General features: G+C 43.9%; 1 protein-coding gene across 2 annotated transcripts in view; it reads left to right on the top strand.

Moving 5' to 3' along the window:
• Dnaaf9 (dynein axonemal assembly factor 9) overlaps positions 1-18,314 on the top strand; it is a 127,091-nt gene that overhangs the window by 77,149 nt on the left and 31,628 nt on the right. For both annotated transcript variants that reach the window (XM_052183646.1, XM_052183645.1), the window contains exons 21-23: positions 8,734-8,837; positions 15,282-15,428; positions 17,566-17,654. In XM_052183646.1, coding sequence (XP_052039606.1) covers positions 8,734-8,837; positions 15,282-15,428; positions 17,566-17,654 — 340 coding nt within the window. The remainder of the gene's footprint in view (positions 1-8,733; positions 8,838-15,281; positions 15,429-17,565; positions 17,655-18,314) is intronic.

The raw sequence follows: 18,314 nt of genomic DNA, 5'->3' as shown, positions 1-18,314 counted from the left end.
GCATCTCACAGTATAGCCCCGACCAGCCCGAAGTTTACTATATAGACCACACTGGCCTCAAACTCACGGATATCTGCTTCCCAGTGTTATGATTATGTTTCTAATTAATTTGTTTTATTTGCATCTTAATGTTCTAATCTCATCTTTTTTCAAGATTTTTTTTCTGATTTCCTGTCATTCTCTTGATTCATTCTATAGGTAAAACTCTACATAGAACCTTTCATTTGAATTACTAAATTTTCCATATTTTTAAAGATTTATTTATTTATGTATATGAGTACACTGTAGCTGTCTTCAGACACACCAGAAGAGAGGATATCAGATCCCATTACAGATGGTTGTGAGCCACCATGTGGTTGCTGGGAATTGAACTCAGGACTCTGGAAAAGCAATCAGTGCTCTTAACCACTGAGCCATCTCATGAGCCCAAATTTTTCATTTTTAAATTGATTGGTTTTTGATATTTTTATTGAATTCCATGTTCATATAATGTTGATTTTATTTATTCATTCAGCTGTTAGTTGTGTTTTTTAGAATTTGTCCAGCAGTTTATTTATATTCTCTGTGATTTCTTTAAAAAGACTTTTTACTAGTCTCTTGGATTCTGTGTCTGAGATTCCTTTATTACCAGGATTAGTAATTTTGGAGGGGTCCTTTGACCTTGGCTTTTCCTGTTTCTTGTTTTTTGTTTGTTTGTTTTGTTTTGTTTTGCTTTGGCACTTGCATATCTGATATTTTGTTGAAATTCTTTCAATTCTTTCAGTAGAAATATTTACAATATTCAATAGTCATGGTGTAGGTGCTCTTCTCCTCTGCTCAGTCAGTGTCTGAGTTACAAGGTTGATCCCCAGTGCTCACTGAGAGTAGAATACTGTCCACAAACACTAGCGAATGGTATACTTACTATGAAAGTACAGTAATGGCCTAATAAAAAGCATTGTTAGGAATTACAAGACCACAGAGGCACACAGCGCCTTCTGTACCTATCATTGGATATTGCATAATTAGAAACCACATGTGACACAAAGGCCGCGGGCCGGGCTGCTGAGTAAGCATGCTGTCTGCCTGCCTGCTGTTTCCAGGCTTTGCGCTCTGGGATGTCCTTCCCCAGCGCCTGTGCCTGTGCCTGGCACATGCCTGAATGAACCTTACTGAGTTGGGTTTTAGGGGCAGGGTATGGCCCTGGGCAGTCTTCCAGGCAGTCATCTGAGATCAAGCTACAGATGCTGGCCCAGTCAGTAGAAAGTCCTTCCCTGGTGATGCCTCTGGTTGGTTGTGAATGCTGATGGTGAGCTTGGAAGCTCCTCACAAGGTCTTGACGCTGCTCTCATTAGTTGGGTTGTAGATGTTGGCTTCACCAGCCCTTCCTGAAATCCAGGGTTCTTCCAGCCTGAGTCTTTGTTCTCCTATAGACTTTGGCTCTAAACAAGATTATACCTTCCTGAACCTTGTCAGTTTGGGTTAAAGTTTCTTCCCCCAGTCTTTAGATATTCTCTTGGTCAGCTTTTAGCATATATTCTGATGGCATTTGCTCTTAAATTTCCAGAAGTGCGGCCCACAGGCGTTGCAGAGTTGCCATGCCACCCGCTGACTCAATGATCCTCCCTTGTCATCTGCACTCACTGCTATCTGGCTCCCCTCTTTGTGCTATTTATTGAAATGCCTCTCACTGATCCTGGGGTTTAGCTCTCCCCAGCCTCTCTGCTTCTGGCCATCTACTGATGATGCTCCCTCGCATTTCCTCTCCTGCTCTGTAAAGCTAGAGATAGGGGCTGAAGAGATGACTTAGCTGTTAAGAGCACTGACTGCTCTTCCTGAAGACCTAGACTCGCCCAGGCGATGGTGGTGCACGACTTTAATCCCAGCACTTGGGAGGCAGAGGCAGGTGGATTTCTGAGTTCGAGGACAGCCTGATCTACAGAGTGAGTTCCAGGACAGCCAGGGCTACACAGAGAAACCCTGTCTACAAAACAAAACAACAACAAAAAAAAATCTTGTCTCAAAAAGTCAATATAATAATAAATTAAAAAGTAGAGAGATCCAGCTGTCCACACAGCTCTCAGGGCTGTTACATAGTTTCCCCTGGTGTTCTAGTGTCATCTTAGAACATTGTTCTTGAGCAGAAATCTACTATTGTGGTATCATCTCCCCTCTGTTTTAGAGATTTTTCATTTTAGCACTGACGCTTATTATTTTATTCTGTTCTGTGAGGTGCTGGGAATGAGACGTTGTGCATGCTAACACCCCAGCAGCACACATGTGGCACTTTGTCTGGATGTGACTGTCTCCGGGCTCCTTGATTTGTTTGTACTCAGGATTTGCTTAACTTTGTGATCAGTACATTGATACTTTCCCACAAAATAGAATTGGGAAATTCTTCTGTCTGTTCTTTTTGTTTCAGTTAGGGATTGAGATAGTCTTCCCGTGTAGCCCAATATAGCCTCTAACTTGCCACTGACTTAGCCTCCAGGCACGTGCCACCACTAACCTTTTCCATCCGGTGGCATCCGTGTTGGGTTCATTGAAGTTCTACTGTTCCCTCTTGCTCTGTGCAGTTGTTCTGAGTATTTTTTTTCTTAGCATTTTATGTTGCATAGATTCTATTCCATTTATCCTTGAGACAGAATCTCTCCCTGTGGCTCAGACTTCAGAATAGAACTCACTGTGCAGCAGGGCTGGCCTTGAATGGTTGGTGATCTTCCTAGAGCAGCCTCTCAGGTCTGAACGCCCGAATCCTCCTGAATGCTTGGGCTGTAGACACGTGCAACCACACCCAGCTTGTGTTGTATCTGTTTCTATGTCTGTCCATTTCTCCATATTATGTATTGTTTTAGAACCTTCTGTGCTCATGAGAATCTGAGGAAGCTTAAGTGACATAAATAAAGTGGGGTCGTCCTTGCATAAACCTTCTGTGTTGTAAGTCAGCATCCGTGCTGCACGCTTCGGTTTATTTAATCCCATGTAGATGACATGTAAATAGCTGTTGGCCTGTAATGGTTAGAGGAATGACCATAAAAGGTTGTGTGTGTGTTAAGAGCAGGAGTGACCACTATATGTCTAACCACTCAGTATCTCTCCTTGAGCAGAAGCACAGCCTTTGTTCTATAAACTGTCCTCCCCCTGAACTAGTTTGTGGACCCTGAGATTTGAACTGACATGTGCCTTGCATAATGCCACTAACTTTGTCTGTTGTATGTTTCTGTATTTTTCATCTGTAAAAGTTCATTTTGAATTTTTAAAAAAAAAATTCTTTATTATATACCAAGCTAATGTAGTTCCATCAGATTCTTGAACATCTAGAATCTGATTATAATCATTGGCTTGGTCAGGCCCTGCCCCTGAGGTGCTGTGGTCGCAGCTCTGCCGCTGTCCTGTTGTCTCTTTCCCTTGTCCTTTCATCTGTGCCTTGATTTTTTTTGGGGATTCTGTTTTGTTTTTTTGAGACAGGGTTTCTCAGTGTAGCCCTGACTGACCTGGAACTCACTCTGTAGACCATGTTAGCCTAGAACTCACAGAGATCCCCTGCCTCTGCTTCCCAGGTGCCAGAATTAAAGGTGTGGGCCCAGATACCAGATGTCTGACTTCACTCTGAAGCTTTGTTCATTAGACAGGAATTTTGCCTTAACTAAGTTGGAATCCTTCTCAGTCCTCACTGTTCCTGTGAAATCTCCTTGTGTGGCTGGTGGCAGCAGGTAGAATTTCCAGTGTAAGGGGTCTTTGTGAATGCTCGTTTTACATATGAATATCTAGTTTTTACAGCACCATTTGTTGAAAAGACCTTCCTTTCTCCTTTGACTTGTCTTTGTTGAAAATGCATTTATTTAATTACCTTTGTTAAAAATCAACTGACCATGTCTATACATAGGTTTATTGTTCCTGGTAGGGCCCAGGGAATGGTTGCTTCATGTTCCTTCCTCTCCTACAGTGATCAATGTGACAGCGTTTGCTGCTGCTTTTCTTTTCTTTCCTTTTCTTTTCTTCTTTTCTTTTCCCCTCTCTCTCTCTCTCTCCCTCTCTCTCTCTCTCTCTTTTTCGAGACAGGGTTTCTCTATATAGCCCTGGCTATCCTGGAACTCACTCTACATCAGGCTGGCCTTGAACTCAGGAATCTGCCTGCCTCTGCCTCCCAAGTACTGGGATTAAAGGTGTGCGCCCCCACTGCCCAGCTTTCTTCCTTTCTTTTGGGATAGTTTGTTCAGCCATGAGGAACAAAGGTACAGCTCACATGCATTGGACAGTGAAGGCCTTGTAAGCCGCCTTTACCTATATGACAGGGTAGTCGGGCGTAAAGGTCTGCCTTAACTCTGCCTTTATTCATTTCTCTTATGTCCACAGGAGGCTGGTGACAGATACTTTAAAAAAAGAAAGTTGGGCTATAGAGATGGCCCAACAGTTAAGAGCACTGGCTCACCTTGTGACAGTCTTTCTGGAATAAATGCTTTGACGCTGGTTAGGAGTGGAAAACAGGAGATGTCACAGGAAGACTGAAGGAAGCCAGGGCAGCTCCTGAAAGGGCTTGGCTCTGGGTCCAGTCTGCACGCTCATTTTGTCCTCTAAAACCACAATATAGGTGAGCAAGCAGGAGAGGCTTTACACCAGTGTACGTGGCAGCCATCTTTTTCCAGGCCTATGTTATAGTTGGCTGGTGTGAGCTCTAAGCTTTTATGGTCATCTTATTAGGGGCAATGACCCATTGTTTCAGCTGTTTCCCAGGTCACTATTCCAGGTAACATATGGAGTCCTGCTCAGAAATGAGCAGTGCTTTACGTAAATCACTAATAAGCCAGAATATCATAACTGGTCTTGTCTACCTTATTCTCCCTTAGTCTCACAGAGGACTTGGGCTTAATTGCTAACTCCCACATTGTTAGGATTCAGTCTAAGCTCCACTCCACAATTACCTGGCAACAGCCAGGTATGCCCCTCCCCACCGTTACCTGGTGACAGCTAGGTAGGCCTGGCCTACTACAAAGGAGGCTGCTCACCCCCTCCTCTCTCTCTTATCTCTCTCTTACCTCTCTCACTCTCAGCTTCTCTCTTGCCCCTCTTGGGCTCTCCTCCCCTCCCCCTCTCTCCGAGTGGTCATGGCCGGCCTCTGCTTCTCTACTTTCTCCTTCTCTCTGCCTCTACTACCCCCCTTAACTCCCATCCCATGCCCTGAATAAACTCTATTCTGTGTGTTTCTGGTCCCTCAGGGGGAAGGAATGCCTTGGCATGGGCCAGCTGAGGCACCCCCTTCCCCACACCGCTGCAGAACACCCTTTTTCTCTTTTTATGATCACAACACACATGATGACTTAAATTATCTGGAACTCCAGTCTCAGGGCATCCAGCACTTGTTTTGGTTTTGGTTTCGGTTTTGGTTTTGGTTTTTTCCAGACAGGGTTTCTCTGTGTAGCACTGGCTGTCCTGGAACTCACTTTGTAGACCAGGCTGGTCTACAAACTCAGAAATCCGCCTGCCTCTGCTTCCCCAGTACTGGGATTAAAGGCATGTGCCACCACCGCCCAGCATATCCAGCATTTTTGCAGAGGATAAACTGTATAGCAGCCTCTCTAACCTTCCTTCAAGGACTCTTTCTAAGGTCTCTTCAAGATCTGGTTTCTAGAGCCACTGCACACACACGTGGTGCATATACATAGGTACAGGCAAACACTCATACACATAAAAGAAAAATAGAAATTTAAAAGAATGTTTCCAGGGACTGGAGCAATAACCTATGCATATTGATAGTTGATAACCATCTATAATTTCAGTTATATTTGACATTCTTCTGACGTCTGTGGGCACTAGGTATACGTGTGGTACACATACATACATGCAAGCCAACATTTATACACATAAAATAAATAAATCTAAAAAAAAAAGAGAGGGAGAAAAGATTAAATATTTGTAAAGTAACTGTGGCCTTTGCATCTTTTTGGGCCCTAGGTGTAGTGATCTCCTATATGATCTCTTTAGATCATATGACCTAGCTTCTGCTAAACCTGGAGAACTCACCAAGTGTTAGATTCTAAAGAATAATCTCATGGCTCAAAGAAACATGCAAGGAGAGCAAACAAAACCTGACAAGGCAGTTTCTTTTTATAAAAAAAAAAAAGGGGGGGGGATGTGTGTGAATGAAAGAGTGGAATGAGGGGAGAGGAGGATGTGACTCCTCTGAAGAAAGCATGGAGACTTTGTAGTGAAGAAAAGGAGAAATCTGGCAGAGCCCAGGCTGAACTAAACCAGATATGAAAAGAGATGGGGGCGGGGAGAGCAAGAGAGGAGCCCCCAACCAAGAGAGGCAGCCCAGGCACCAAAATGTCTGAATCCTGTAGGAGCCGGGCCAGGGGAAGGAAGCAGAAGCCCAGGCCCCTGGAAGGAGAGGTTCCTGGGAGGGGCGGGGCCTGGGGTTTTGGGAGCCAGGGACTGAGTGAGACTTGTCTTGACTTTGAGATCTAACTTTGGGCTTTATTCTAATACAAATGGTCACAGTATCTTTTCTGATTGGCATGGGTCTAAACTCACAATCTTTCAAGATTGGCTAATTTTAAAATGATCACCACAAAAGAAATGATAGAGAAGGGGGGCAGTGGTCAGGTTCTGTCAAGTTCTGGGAATACCGAAGGATCTCTGTGAAAAAACATTTTACCAGTTAGGGAAGATTAAAAGATTTACATATAGGCTCTACAAGGTAAGGGAGATTAAAAATAATAACAATAACACAAATGGAGCAGACATAGCTCAGTAGTTTTAAACATATTTCCTTTGCAGACACCCTGTAAGGGAATGTGAACTTTGCTTCTCACATCAGCTGGCAATATATATGTTTGCTTGTTGTTGTTGAGTTTTGGTTTTTGTTTTAGGGGGTTGTTTGTTTTGTTTTTGTTTTCTCTTTGAGATTTTTGGGGACAGGGTCTTTCTGTGGAGCCCATGCTAGCCCAGCTGCTGGCAGTGGTCCTCCTGTAGTTTCCACAGTGTCACTGAGCAGCCGACCCTCCTTTCTCCCATTCGTATGCAAAAACTGTGTCTGTGCTGTCTTTTTTGAGACTTTGGAAGGTTATTTGAGCTTCCCCAGACTGGAAGGATCGGCCAGGCTGGCAGGTTGTGTAAGTGCACCTGATAGCGGTGTCTAGTTACTACTACTGGAGTTATTGGGTGAAACCTAATGAGGGGGTGTGGCGTCTTCAGAAAAACAGCTCTCAATTATGCTGAGCATATCATTAGGAATCTTGGGGGTGGAGTGGTCAACTGCAGTTTTGAGACTGGCTAATTTTTAGAGTCACTGAAAGGGAAAGAAAGTTCTGACTACGCAGCAGCAGCCTGTCTAACTAAACAAAGGTGTTACCAGTGAGAGGATTAAGCCTTTAGTGTGAAGGCTTTACCGGGGGAGATAAAAAGTTTTGAATTCCTTTCCATAGCAAAGTTTTTATGGTGTTTAATAGGAAGCTTCAATTTTTTAAATGTTTTTTACAATCTCATATATAATTTGACTTATAATTTAAGGAAAGGCCACTTGGGGTGTAGCAAGGTCTCCATAAGCATTTTTGCAGAGAATAAACTATATAGCAGCCTCTCTGGCCTTCCTTCAAGGTCTCTTGCTAAACTGGGTTGCAGGAGCAGTGTGGTCAGGTTCATGTACATTCAAGGGCGTTCATTGTTCAGCCTACATGGGTGTATGGCTGCTTTCTGGTTTACTTTGCCCTGAGTCTCAGAGACACACACAACAAGCTACCACATAAGATAGGCTGGGCCACCCCCCCCCCACAACCCTCCACACACATCAGTTAAAGAGACAGGCAGAAAATAGAGATGGATCCCATGTAGTCTCATTAGAAAATAGAGATGGATCCCATGTAGTCTCACTAGAAAAGATCAAATCACCCATCATGGAAATGCTAAGTCTGTCTTCCAGGGGTTCAGGGTTCTGTTTCATTGGTTTTGTTTTAGAGAGAAGTTATGTGTATGTGTAGGTGATGTGTGGGTGGTATGTGTATGTGTGTATGTGTATGTAGGGTGTGTGTGTGTGTGTATGTGTGTGTGTGTGTGTGTGTGTGTGTTAATGTGGTACAAGCAGGCCTTGGTTTACTGTACAGCCAAAGGTGATGCTGAACTCCCCAATTCTCCTGCCCTCACTTTCTGAGCCCTGGGATTATAGGCATGGACTTCCACCACACTCCATTTTATACAGTTCTGAGAACTGAGCTACATTTTTATCTGAAGATTTACTTAGGTTTGAAGAGTGGGCAAGAAGCCAGGCTTGGTGGCACACACCTTTAATCTAGAACTTGAAAGACAGAGGCAAGTGGATCTCTGAGTTTGGGGCCAACCTGGGCCACATAGAGAGTTCCAGGACAGCCAGGGCTACATAGAGAAACCTTGTCTTAAAAATCATAATAAGGCAAGTGGAGGCAGGAGAAGGCTTGAGTAAGGAGCCTGGCCACGGTGCTGTCCCACTCATCATGAATGTCATCGTTGTCTCAGCTCTGTTCTGTCCTGCTTGTTGGATAAGTTCTCAGAGCTATGCAAAGTCTGCTTTCAGGACTGCAGTCTTTCCCTTTCTCAGCATATGATTCCTTGGGAAATTTTACTTCTTTGGGATATATTATTTGAAAACAAAAGTAGGAACATAAATGTCTTTCTTTAGGCTGTTTCTTCTTCCAGGAAGGTTACATTATCATTCTAGTACCTTCAAGAATCTAGCCCAAGGAACTAGCGCTCCAGCTCTGACCAGCATTCTTTTTCTTCTAGGGAATGTGTATTTCTTCTCTGGTGGCCTTCTATTTTCTCACCGTCATCACGGAAGTATCGTCATTTCCAAGGACCACATGAATTCTGTCTCCTTCTATGATGGGGTATGTGGTCTTTCAGCCCTGGCTTTAGTGTTCTGAAATGCATCCCGTTTTTCTTTCCCATGACTGTGTGGCAATGCCAGGAACCACAGTAGCCATTGGAGCAAGCTGTCAAGGAGAATGAGCGAAGGCTGCGCGCTCCCAGACACACCCATGCTTGCCTAGAAAGGTCAGAAGAGTCAGCCTAGCCCCATGGCCCATGGCCAATTCTTTGATTTCCAAAGACACATAGGAAATAGTTGAAAAAGACCTCCCGTGGTTCCGCACAGGAACCCAAGACTCACACACCTCAGAGCTGGAAGGTCCATCCTGTGGAATTGATGGGGCTCTAACATTATCCCTTAGCCTCAAGAAAGAATTATACACACAACAGAGATATAAAAATTGCTCACTTCCTCCATGAGAGTCTAACATCAAGTTTAACCTCTGCCTCCACAGATGTGCTCCCTAAGAACCACCTACACCACATTACCTACCCCTGAGGGAGAAGCGGTTAGATCCAGGTTTTCCCCATTCTGTACTCACTGTCCAGAACATGGCTGGTCTCAGTGCAGTAGTGGAGGAGAGGGATGGGCCTTCCACCTGCTCTGGTTTCAGCCTCAACTAGAACAACATGGAGTAAAGTAGTTTGCCTGGATGGCTCAACAGATAAATTGATGATCAAATCTTCCTTAAGAAAAAAACTGCTAGAAACTTGGGAGTATCAGCTAGGCAGATGGGATGACGTTATTAGATGAGAGAGGGCTTTGTTCATTTTTTGTTTTGACAGGATTTTCCGTGTAGCTCTGGCTGTCCTAGAACTCACGATATAGACCAGGCTGGCCTTGAACTCAGAGATTCACCTTCCTTTTCCTCTTGAATGCTTGGATTGAAGATGTGAGCCACCACCTGGCTTGTTTTCTTGTTTTGTTTTAAATTGCCTGTATATGTGTGAATCTACGTGAGTGCAATTTCCTGCGAAAGTCAGAAGAGAGCATTGAATCCAGACAGCTGCAATTAGGGACTTATAAACATGGAGTGCTAACACGGAGTGCTAGAGCTTGCACCCGGGTCCTCTGGGAGAACAGCAAGCACTCTGACATCACTTAGCCATCTCTCCACTAAAAGTGCTTTAATAGTTGTTTTTATAAACAGTCTTCTAACATCAGCTGGGTAGTGGTGGTGCACACTTTTAATCGCAGCACTTGAGAGGGAAAAGCAGATGGATCTCTGAGTTTGAGGCTAGCCTGCGCTACAAAGTGAGTTCCAGGACAGCCGGGGCTACACAGAGAAACCCTGTCTCAAAAACAAAACAAAACAACAAAAACAAAAATCAAAAAATAAAACCATCATCATGATCTTCTTCTTCATGATCTTCCTCCTTCTCCTCCTCCTTTCATCATCCAGAAAGTGTAAGTCATATAAGAAACAGTGCAAAGAAGGCTAGAGAGATGGTTCCGTGGTTATGAGCATACAGGCTCCAGAGGACTCAAGTTTGTTTCCCAGTACCTGTGTTAGCTCACAACCACCTGTAATACCAACTCCAGGAATTCTGACATGACAAGTACAAGGCAGGCACTCAGACACACATAGGAATACATTTTTTTAAAGTTTTTTTTTCCTTAATAATAAAAATTGGGGTTTAGAGTAATGGTTAAGCAGATAAGAGGACTTGTTGTGGGCTAGAGAGATGGCTCGGTGGTTAAGAGCACTGACTACTCTTCCAAAGGTCCTGAGTTCAATTCCTAACAACTACATGGTGGCTCACAACCATCTGCAGTGTGATCTGATGCCCTCTTCTGGTGTGTCTGAAGACATGACAACTACAGTATACTCATGAGTATACATTTTATGTATACTCATATACATAAAATAGATAAATTTAAAAAAAAAAAAAAGAAAGAAAAAAGAAAAAGAGGACTTGTTGCTCCAGCACAGGACCCAGGTTCAGTTCTCAGCACCTATATGCCAGCTCACAACCATCAGTAATCCTAGTGTCAGGGGATCTTAGGTCCTTTTCTGACTTTCATGGATATCAGGCACACATGGGGTACATATACATATGTGCAGGCTAACATTCATTGTAAATTCATATTATTATTTTTATCTCTATCTAGCTTCCAAATGAATGAAATTTATACTATGATGTGTTTATTAGGCTCTGCACCATTACTGGGAGATGACCCCTAATCTCATTCTCTAACAGTTGGCTGGTTTCTCAAATGTGCTTCCCAAATTCTTGCTGTTTGAACTTTTCTAAGTTACTTCTGCTCCAGCAGTCTTGTGTTCTGGGGAGGCATTTCACTGTGGCATCTGCCGCTGGTCCATCATGACTAATGGAGTCCTGTTCTGGCTGTCTTCTCCTCCTCTGTGCTCCCCTACCTCCTCTTTCTCCTCGTTTCTCCCCTACCTGTGACCCCTAGCCAGATAACTGAAAACCCACCTAACCCTACTCCCTCTAGTAATTGGCTGTAGCCATTTTATTTAACCAATAGTTTTAAGTTGGGGTGCAAGGTTTGCACAACAAAAGATAATGTATGTAAAAATTCACTTGTCTTGGGGCCCCAGATCTTGGGGCACAGAATTTAGCATTTGAATACATAGCAGCACCAAATCAACCCCCAACCATAGGCTTAGATTTTTCAAAACCTTACTTTAAAAAATAAGGGTTCTTAAGTGCTTAAACCTCCCTTCTAGCCACCACCCAACCAGAGACAGTGTAAAGGAAAGGTTGAGAGCAAAGAGGATGTAAACCTGTTTAAACATTGCTTCTTTGGAGCAAATCCAATCTACATTGTCAAGATATCAGCAGTTCAATTTCATTGAGTCAGCAGCGGCAGCTCAATCCACTCACAAACACCATTCACAAATCAGCAATGTCAGGTTGATCCAGAAGAAACCACAAGGCTCTACCAATCTGCCTTATTCTGAGGAAGCGGCAAGAAGCTGCCAGAAGCTGCCAGAATACCACCAGAAGATTTTTGGTGTGTTTCTCTCTATGAAGTCACAACAAATGATGACCAACAAAGAATGGTAAGATGTACCAATACCAGCATTGTCAGTGAAGACCAGTGTCAGCAAAGCCCAACAATGACCAGTAAAGAATGGCAAGGTGTACCAATACCATCCAACATCGTCCACTGTCTGTTGGGCTATACTTATATCCTTTCTAAATGTCACATGTCCCCTTAAGCATCTGCTCTAGCAAAACATCACATGCCTTTTCACCAAGCTGCCTCCAGAAAAACACCACGTGTCTGTTCTTAGCAAAACATCTTCCCACGTGTGTGCTTCAGCAAAAACATTCTCTCATTAGACAGTTTCCAGAAAAACATCACATGACACAGCTGAGTCTCCAAAGAAACCAGAAATTTCCACTTTACCCAACAATTCATAAAGTAAATTCATAAAGTAAATCTTTAAAACAAAATGGAAAAAAAAACAGTATTGGAATAGCAAAGGTTAGCTAACTTGTAGGGAGTAGTATTTTGGTTTGGCTTAGTCTGGTTTGGCTTTTTGAGACAGGGTCTCTCTATATAATCCTGGCTGTTCTAGAACTCTATGTAGACCAGGCTTGACCTTGAACCGGAAGAGATCCACCTGCCTTTGCCTCCCTAGTGCTGGAATTAAAGACATGCACTACCACGCCTAGCTTCTGAGTTCCAGGAGAGCTAAGATTATACAGATAAAACTTGTCTTGAAAAACATGATTGATTGATTGATTAATGATTTTTAAAAATTTAGCCAGAAATGGTGTAGCATGCCTTTGATCCCAGCACTTGGGAGGCAGAGGTAAGTGGATCTTTTTGAGTTTGAGGCCAGTCTGGTCTACAGACGGAGTTTCAGGACAGCCAGGGATACACAGAGAAATGTTGCGAAACAACAAAATTCAAAGAAGGGTCTTAGCAGATGGCTCAGTGGTTAAAAGTCCTTGCTGCTCTTCTGTAGAATCAAGTTCCCATGTTGAGCTGCTCCCAATGGCCTTTAACTCAGACTCCAAGAGGATTCAGCCTATCCTTTGGCTTCTCCTGCTACCTGCACTCAAATGCAGACATGTACATATAAATAATTGAAGAAATCCTCTATATCAGAATAAATGTCTAATAGATTTAACTTTTAATTTTTCTTTAACTTATTACTGGTAAGGAAGAGGCACTCATACGACACAGTACACACATGGAGATCTGAGGGTAGTGTTCAGGAGTAAGTTAAGGTTACATGTGGTGGTGATATGTAATTGCAACCCCAGCACTCAGGAGCAGATGCCAAAAGATTGCATAAGTTTGAGGCCAGCCAGGTCCACATAGAAGTTCATACAGCCAGGGCTGCATAGAAAGACCTTGTGCTCTAGCTTCCTTTAGTTGTTGTAACAAATACTCTGACAAAAAGCAACTTTTAGCAAATAAAGGAGAAACAGGTTACAGTTCATTTAGAAAGGGAAGTCACAGTGGTAAGAACTTAAAGCAGATAGTCATATTACCTTCATAGTCAAGAGCAAAGAATGGCCTGAAGAGATGGCTGAGCAGTTAAAATTACTGGCTTTCTTCCAGAGGACCTGACCTCTATTCTCAGCACCCACGTGGCAGCTCATGACCATTCCCAGGGAATCCAGTGGCTTCCTCTGATCTCTATGGGTAATGCACACACATAGTGCACAGACAGACATGCACACAAAACACTCATACACATAAACTTAAAATAACAAGAGCAGAGATAGATGGCCGCTTGCTTGCTTGCTTGCTTGCTTGCTTGTTGTTTGACTTCGCCTTTTTTATACTATTAGGGATCCCTTGCCTAGAAAATGATGCCTCTGGTGCACAGTGGGCAGGGTTTTACCGCAGTTAATAAGACAGTCCCCCACAGATGAGTTCATACGCCTGATCTACCCTCATCCTTACTAGTTTTGTTTGCTTGTCTGCTTGCCCGTGGTCACATGGCTTTTTCTCCTCATACAGTCTCTATTCATACACATACAGGGAATGCCTGCTACCCACGTCTGGGTTACTACCCGTATCAGTTACTAATCAAGGCAATCCTTCATAAACACACCCTCAGACCAACTTGTTATGACAATTCCTCAATTAAGACTCTTCCTAGGTGATTCTACATTATGTCAAATTGACAGATTGAAAACTAACCATCACACCAGGCACAGACCTTTAATCCCAGTGTGATAGTACAGCTAAGGCAGGATGATCTCTGTGATTTCAAGGCCAGTCTCATTTACATAGCTAGTTCTCTACAAAAGTCTGGGCTATATAATAGACCCTGTTTCAAACAAACAAAAATGAAACATCATACTATGTCTTTTTAAAAAATTAAAGTTCTAAAGAAGGGTAGAGATGGGTTGGAGAGATGGCTCAGTGGTTAAGAGCACTGATTGCTGCTCTTCCAGAGGTCCTGAGTTCAATTCCCAGCAACCACATGGTGGGTCACAACTGTCTGTAATGGGATCCGATGTATTCTTCTAGTGTGTGACTGAAAATAGCTGCAGTATACTCATATACATAAAAAATAAGTAAATCTTTAAAAGAAGGGCTAGAGATGACTCAGTGTTTAAATTACTTGCTTAGCCTGAGACTGGGCGTGATGGTGGCATGGGCCCTTAGTCACAGAACTTTGTGAGTTTAAGTACTGTTGCAGCATATTTGATCAGACTGTGAACCCTGAGATTTGCTGTTCCTTGGAGTAGAATTTAACGTGGGGTATGCGTGGAAGTCAGAGAAAAACATGAGGAACGTGATTCTCTCCCTCCACTTTGTAGATCTCCAGGGATCAAACTCAGGATGTCAAGCTTGGCAGCAATCACTTTTACCAGCTGAGCCTTCTCACAGGCTCAGATAATTCTTAAAAACTCTGCTAGCTGAGCTTGATGACATTTGCCTGTAAAGAGGCTGAAGCAGGAGGTTCACTGTGAGTTCCGGGTCAGTCAGGGCTACATAGCAAGACCTTTTTCAAAAAAAATAATGATTAAATTTAAAAAGCTTCTGTGCATCAAAGGAGATGCAAAAGAATGAACAACAGCCCACTGAGCGGCAGAAATGCTTTATAGGATACGGAATGTACACCTTACCTGGGAGAGGGGACCCAAGCCTATCAGAAATTCAAGGTCATCCTCTATATCATCCTGTAGGTGGGAGTTGGAAAGTGGTATCTGTTTCTTTGGGGGGGGGGGGCGGTTGTTTTGTTTTTTGGTTTTTTTTTGGGTTTTTTTTTCCCTGAGACAGAGTTTCTCTGTATAGCCCTGGCTGTCCTGGAACTCACTCTGTAGACCAGACTGCCTCTTATCTCCCAAATGCTGGGATTAAAGGCGTATGCCACCACCTCAGGTATAGTATCTGTTTCTAAATTCATTGGATAACAACTGTGGAAATAACTGAAAAGCAGTTGGTCCTGTGAATCTGACCCCAGTGGGACTGAGATCCTGCAGATGGCTCTTTCTGAAGCTCCTCCCTCTTCTCTCTCCAGGACTCCACCAGCATAGTGGCGGCCCTTCTCATAGACTTCCGAAGCTCCATACTGCCTCATCTCCCAGTTCATTTCCACGGATCAAGCAATTTCCTGATGATCGCCCTTTTCCCCAAATCAAAGATATATCAAGCATTTTACTCAGAGGTAACATCGGTTATTAATTAGCAAAATAGCTACATTTTTTTCTCATAGCAATTTAAATGGTAAGATAGTGTCTTAGAACAAACTAATGATGATGTAAAGCCAGTAGTGGATTATTCCTTTAATCCCAGCATTTGGGAGGCAGAGGCAGATGGATCTCTTGTGAGTTTGAGGTCTCCATAGTGAATTTTAGGCCACCTAAAGCCACAGGGTAAGACCCTGTCCCCCAAAAAAGATACAGAGTAGGGCCTGAAGAGATGACTCAGTGGGGAAGATCACTGGCTACTCTTGCAAAGGACTGTGGTTTGATTTTCATCACCCACATTGTGGCTCACAACCATCTATAACTCCAGTCCAGAGGATCCAGTGCCCTTTTCTGGCCTCTGAGGGAAGTACACACGTGTGGTACCAAACATACAGATGGAACACCTGTACAAATAGCTGTACATGTTTGGGTTTTGTTTTTCTAATTAGAAAGAACTAACAGTGATAGTTGAAGCCAGGTGTGGTAGTGCCAACCTGTAATCCTAGGAGGCCAAGGCAGGAGGATCAGGAATTCAAGGCTAGCTTTAGATAGAGATGGAGTTCAAGCCCAGCCTGGGCTCTGTGAGACACTCTCTAAAAGCATAAATAACAATAAAATAAAGTTAAAAACAATGTTGAAGATTTAGGGAATGGAGGAGTTGCAGGCGTTTTGATAATCTATTTGCTTTTTAAGTAGTGAGGGATAGGGGCCTACAGAAATGAAATCTGCTTGTCTCCTCTTATGTTCAGTAACAAGCCCAACTTACTGGGCTAGAGCTCTCTGTCCCATCCTCGGCTCTCCTTCCCTGTGTCTGCAGCCCCCTCCTTGCCTTTCTAACTAGCTCTACATGGTAGTCTGCTCACAGTCGTGCTCAGTACACATTCTCTGAGGGAAGGGACTGGCCACGGATCCCATGGCTCCATAAGGCATAGTGACATATGACTATAATTCTAGCCCTTTGCAGGAATGACCCATCCAGCAGGTCCAGTTATTCCAGGGTCTCGAAGAGGCACTAACTGAGGGTCAAAAATGGGGGGGGGGGGAGAGAAAAGGGAAGCCAAGCACGCTAAGAAAGACAAGTCAGTCTGGGTTATGTCAAGGCTTCATTTAATGTCGGGGAGGTAAGTGGGTTTTAAGGCTTACAGAGAAGGAACTAACCTTCACACCAGACAAAGGAGAGAAGGGCAGAGAAGCAAGCAAGGAGGTCATCTGGTCATCTGGAGAGGACACCCGGAGTTAACGCCGGCAGGTACATTCCGTGGTTAGGGCAGGAACATCTTGTGGTATTCTCTGAATCTTCTCACACCGATAGCTCAAGGAGAAGGCTCTAGTTAATTGTTCTTATATTTTAGCAGCCACCACCTTAGGGCCATGAGTAAGCATTAGTCCGAATAGCTCAGGATGGCTTCCCACACAGGAACACCAGGAGTTAAAAGACTAACCTCAGCTACAGAGCAAGCATACAACCCCTTTTTCTAAAAGGGGGTGTGGAAGGGGGAGAAAGAATGAATGGATTATGCGCTTAGAAACCACACCGTAGCCAAAGCCAGGACAGTGGCTAGGATTGTGACTTGTAGAACTTGTTGAAGGATGTGGATCAGCTCATGAGCAGTGTCCCTTCTTCAGGACAGTCATAGAATACAGAGGAACAGGGCTGTCGGCTGAAGAGCTCTCTCAAGCTGTGTGTCTCTCTCTCCCTTTCTGCTGGGCCGTCCTGCCTGCCTCTGGCATGTGCTTGAGGTCCACCTGGGAACCTAGACGTAGCCATTAAAGCAGTCCTTCAGGTATCCTCTACCCTCAGGCCACCACTGCCCTCTGGTCCTTTCACCAGGGGGGAACATGTTCTTGCAGCCTACATTGTTCCTGACACTGGCTTCCAGGCGTCCTACTTCTAGAATGTCATAGTCTCTGAGGACAGGAACCCACAAGGGCATTTCTGACTCTGAAAAACACGAAACAGAATTGCTTTCCGGTGTCATTTTGAAGCAAACTTGTTTGTGATGATGTTTTCTCTGCACAGACAGTGTTGATTTTCAGCAGTCATCAGATCCCATGTGGATTCCATATCCTGTTATTGCTTTAAAGTGTTCTTTGTTTAACTTTTGTTTTGTTTAGGTCTTCACCCCCTGGCAGCAGCAGGATAACTCAGGGCTTTCCTTAAGAGTGATCCAGGAGGATGGATTATCTGTGGAACAAAAGAGACTGTAAGTGGCCGTCCCAGTGTTTATGCTGATTCCCTAAGCAGCTTTGTGGGTGTGCTTTCTCTGCAGGGTGACCACATTATGTAAGAGGGGTCCTGCCTTCTGAAAGGGCCTAGAGTCATGTCATTGTTGCCCACATGCAGGTGGTAGGTGTGCTTGAGGAAGCAGAGCGACAGACAGATGAAATCCAAGCTGAGGTTGTGGCTCAGTTGGGAGAGCACTTGCCTAGCATGCATAAGTGGCATGGTGGCACATGAGAGGTAGAGGCAGGCAGAGGAGAAGCTCAAGCTCATACTCAGTTATGTACCAAGTTAGAGTCTAGCCTAGGGTAACTAAGACCCTGGAAAGAATAGTGGGGGGGAGGAAATCCGGTGATGTCCTTTCGAGGTTTTTGATGCTGTGATAACACCATGACCAAGTCACTTTACAGAAGGAAGGAGTTCCAGAGGGATAAGAGTCCATGATGGTGGAGTTGGGCAGGAGGTGGCTAGAACATCAGCTCAGAGCTCACACATTACACCACAGACAGGAAGCAGAGAGAGTGATGGGTGACACACCTCCTCCAGCACGACCACTTTCATATTCTCTCCAAACAGCCACCAACTGGGGACTAAGTATTCAGATGCCCAAGACTTTTAGGGGACGTACATCTTGTTTAAACCA

Source organism: Apodemus sylvaticus, chromosome 5, assembly GCF_947179515.1.
Source record: "Apodemus sylvaticus chromosome 5, mApoSyl1.1, whole genome shotgun sequence".
NCBI classification, from domain to species: domain Eukaryota; kingdom Metazoa; phylum Chordata; class Mammalia; order Rodentia; family Muridae; genus Apodemus; species Apodemus sylvaticus.
The sequence above is the reverse complement of the archived record's forward strand: the minus strand, read 5'-3'. Positions and strand labels throughout refer to the sequence as shown.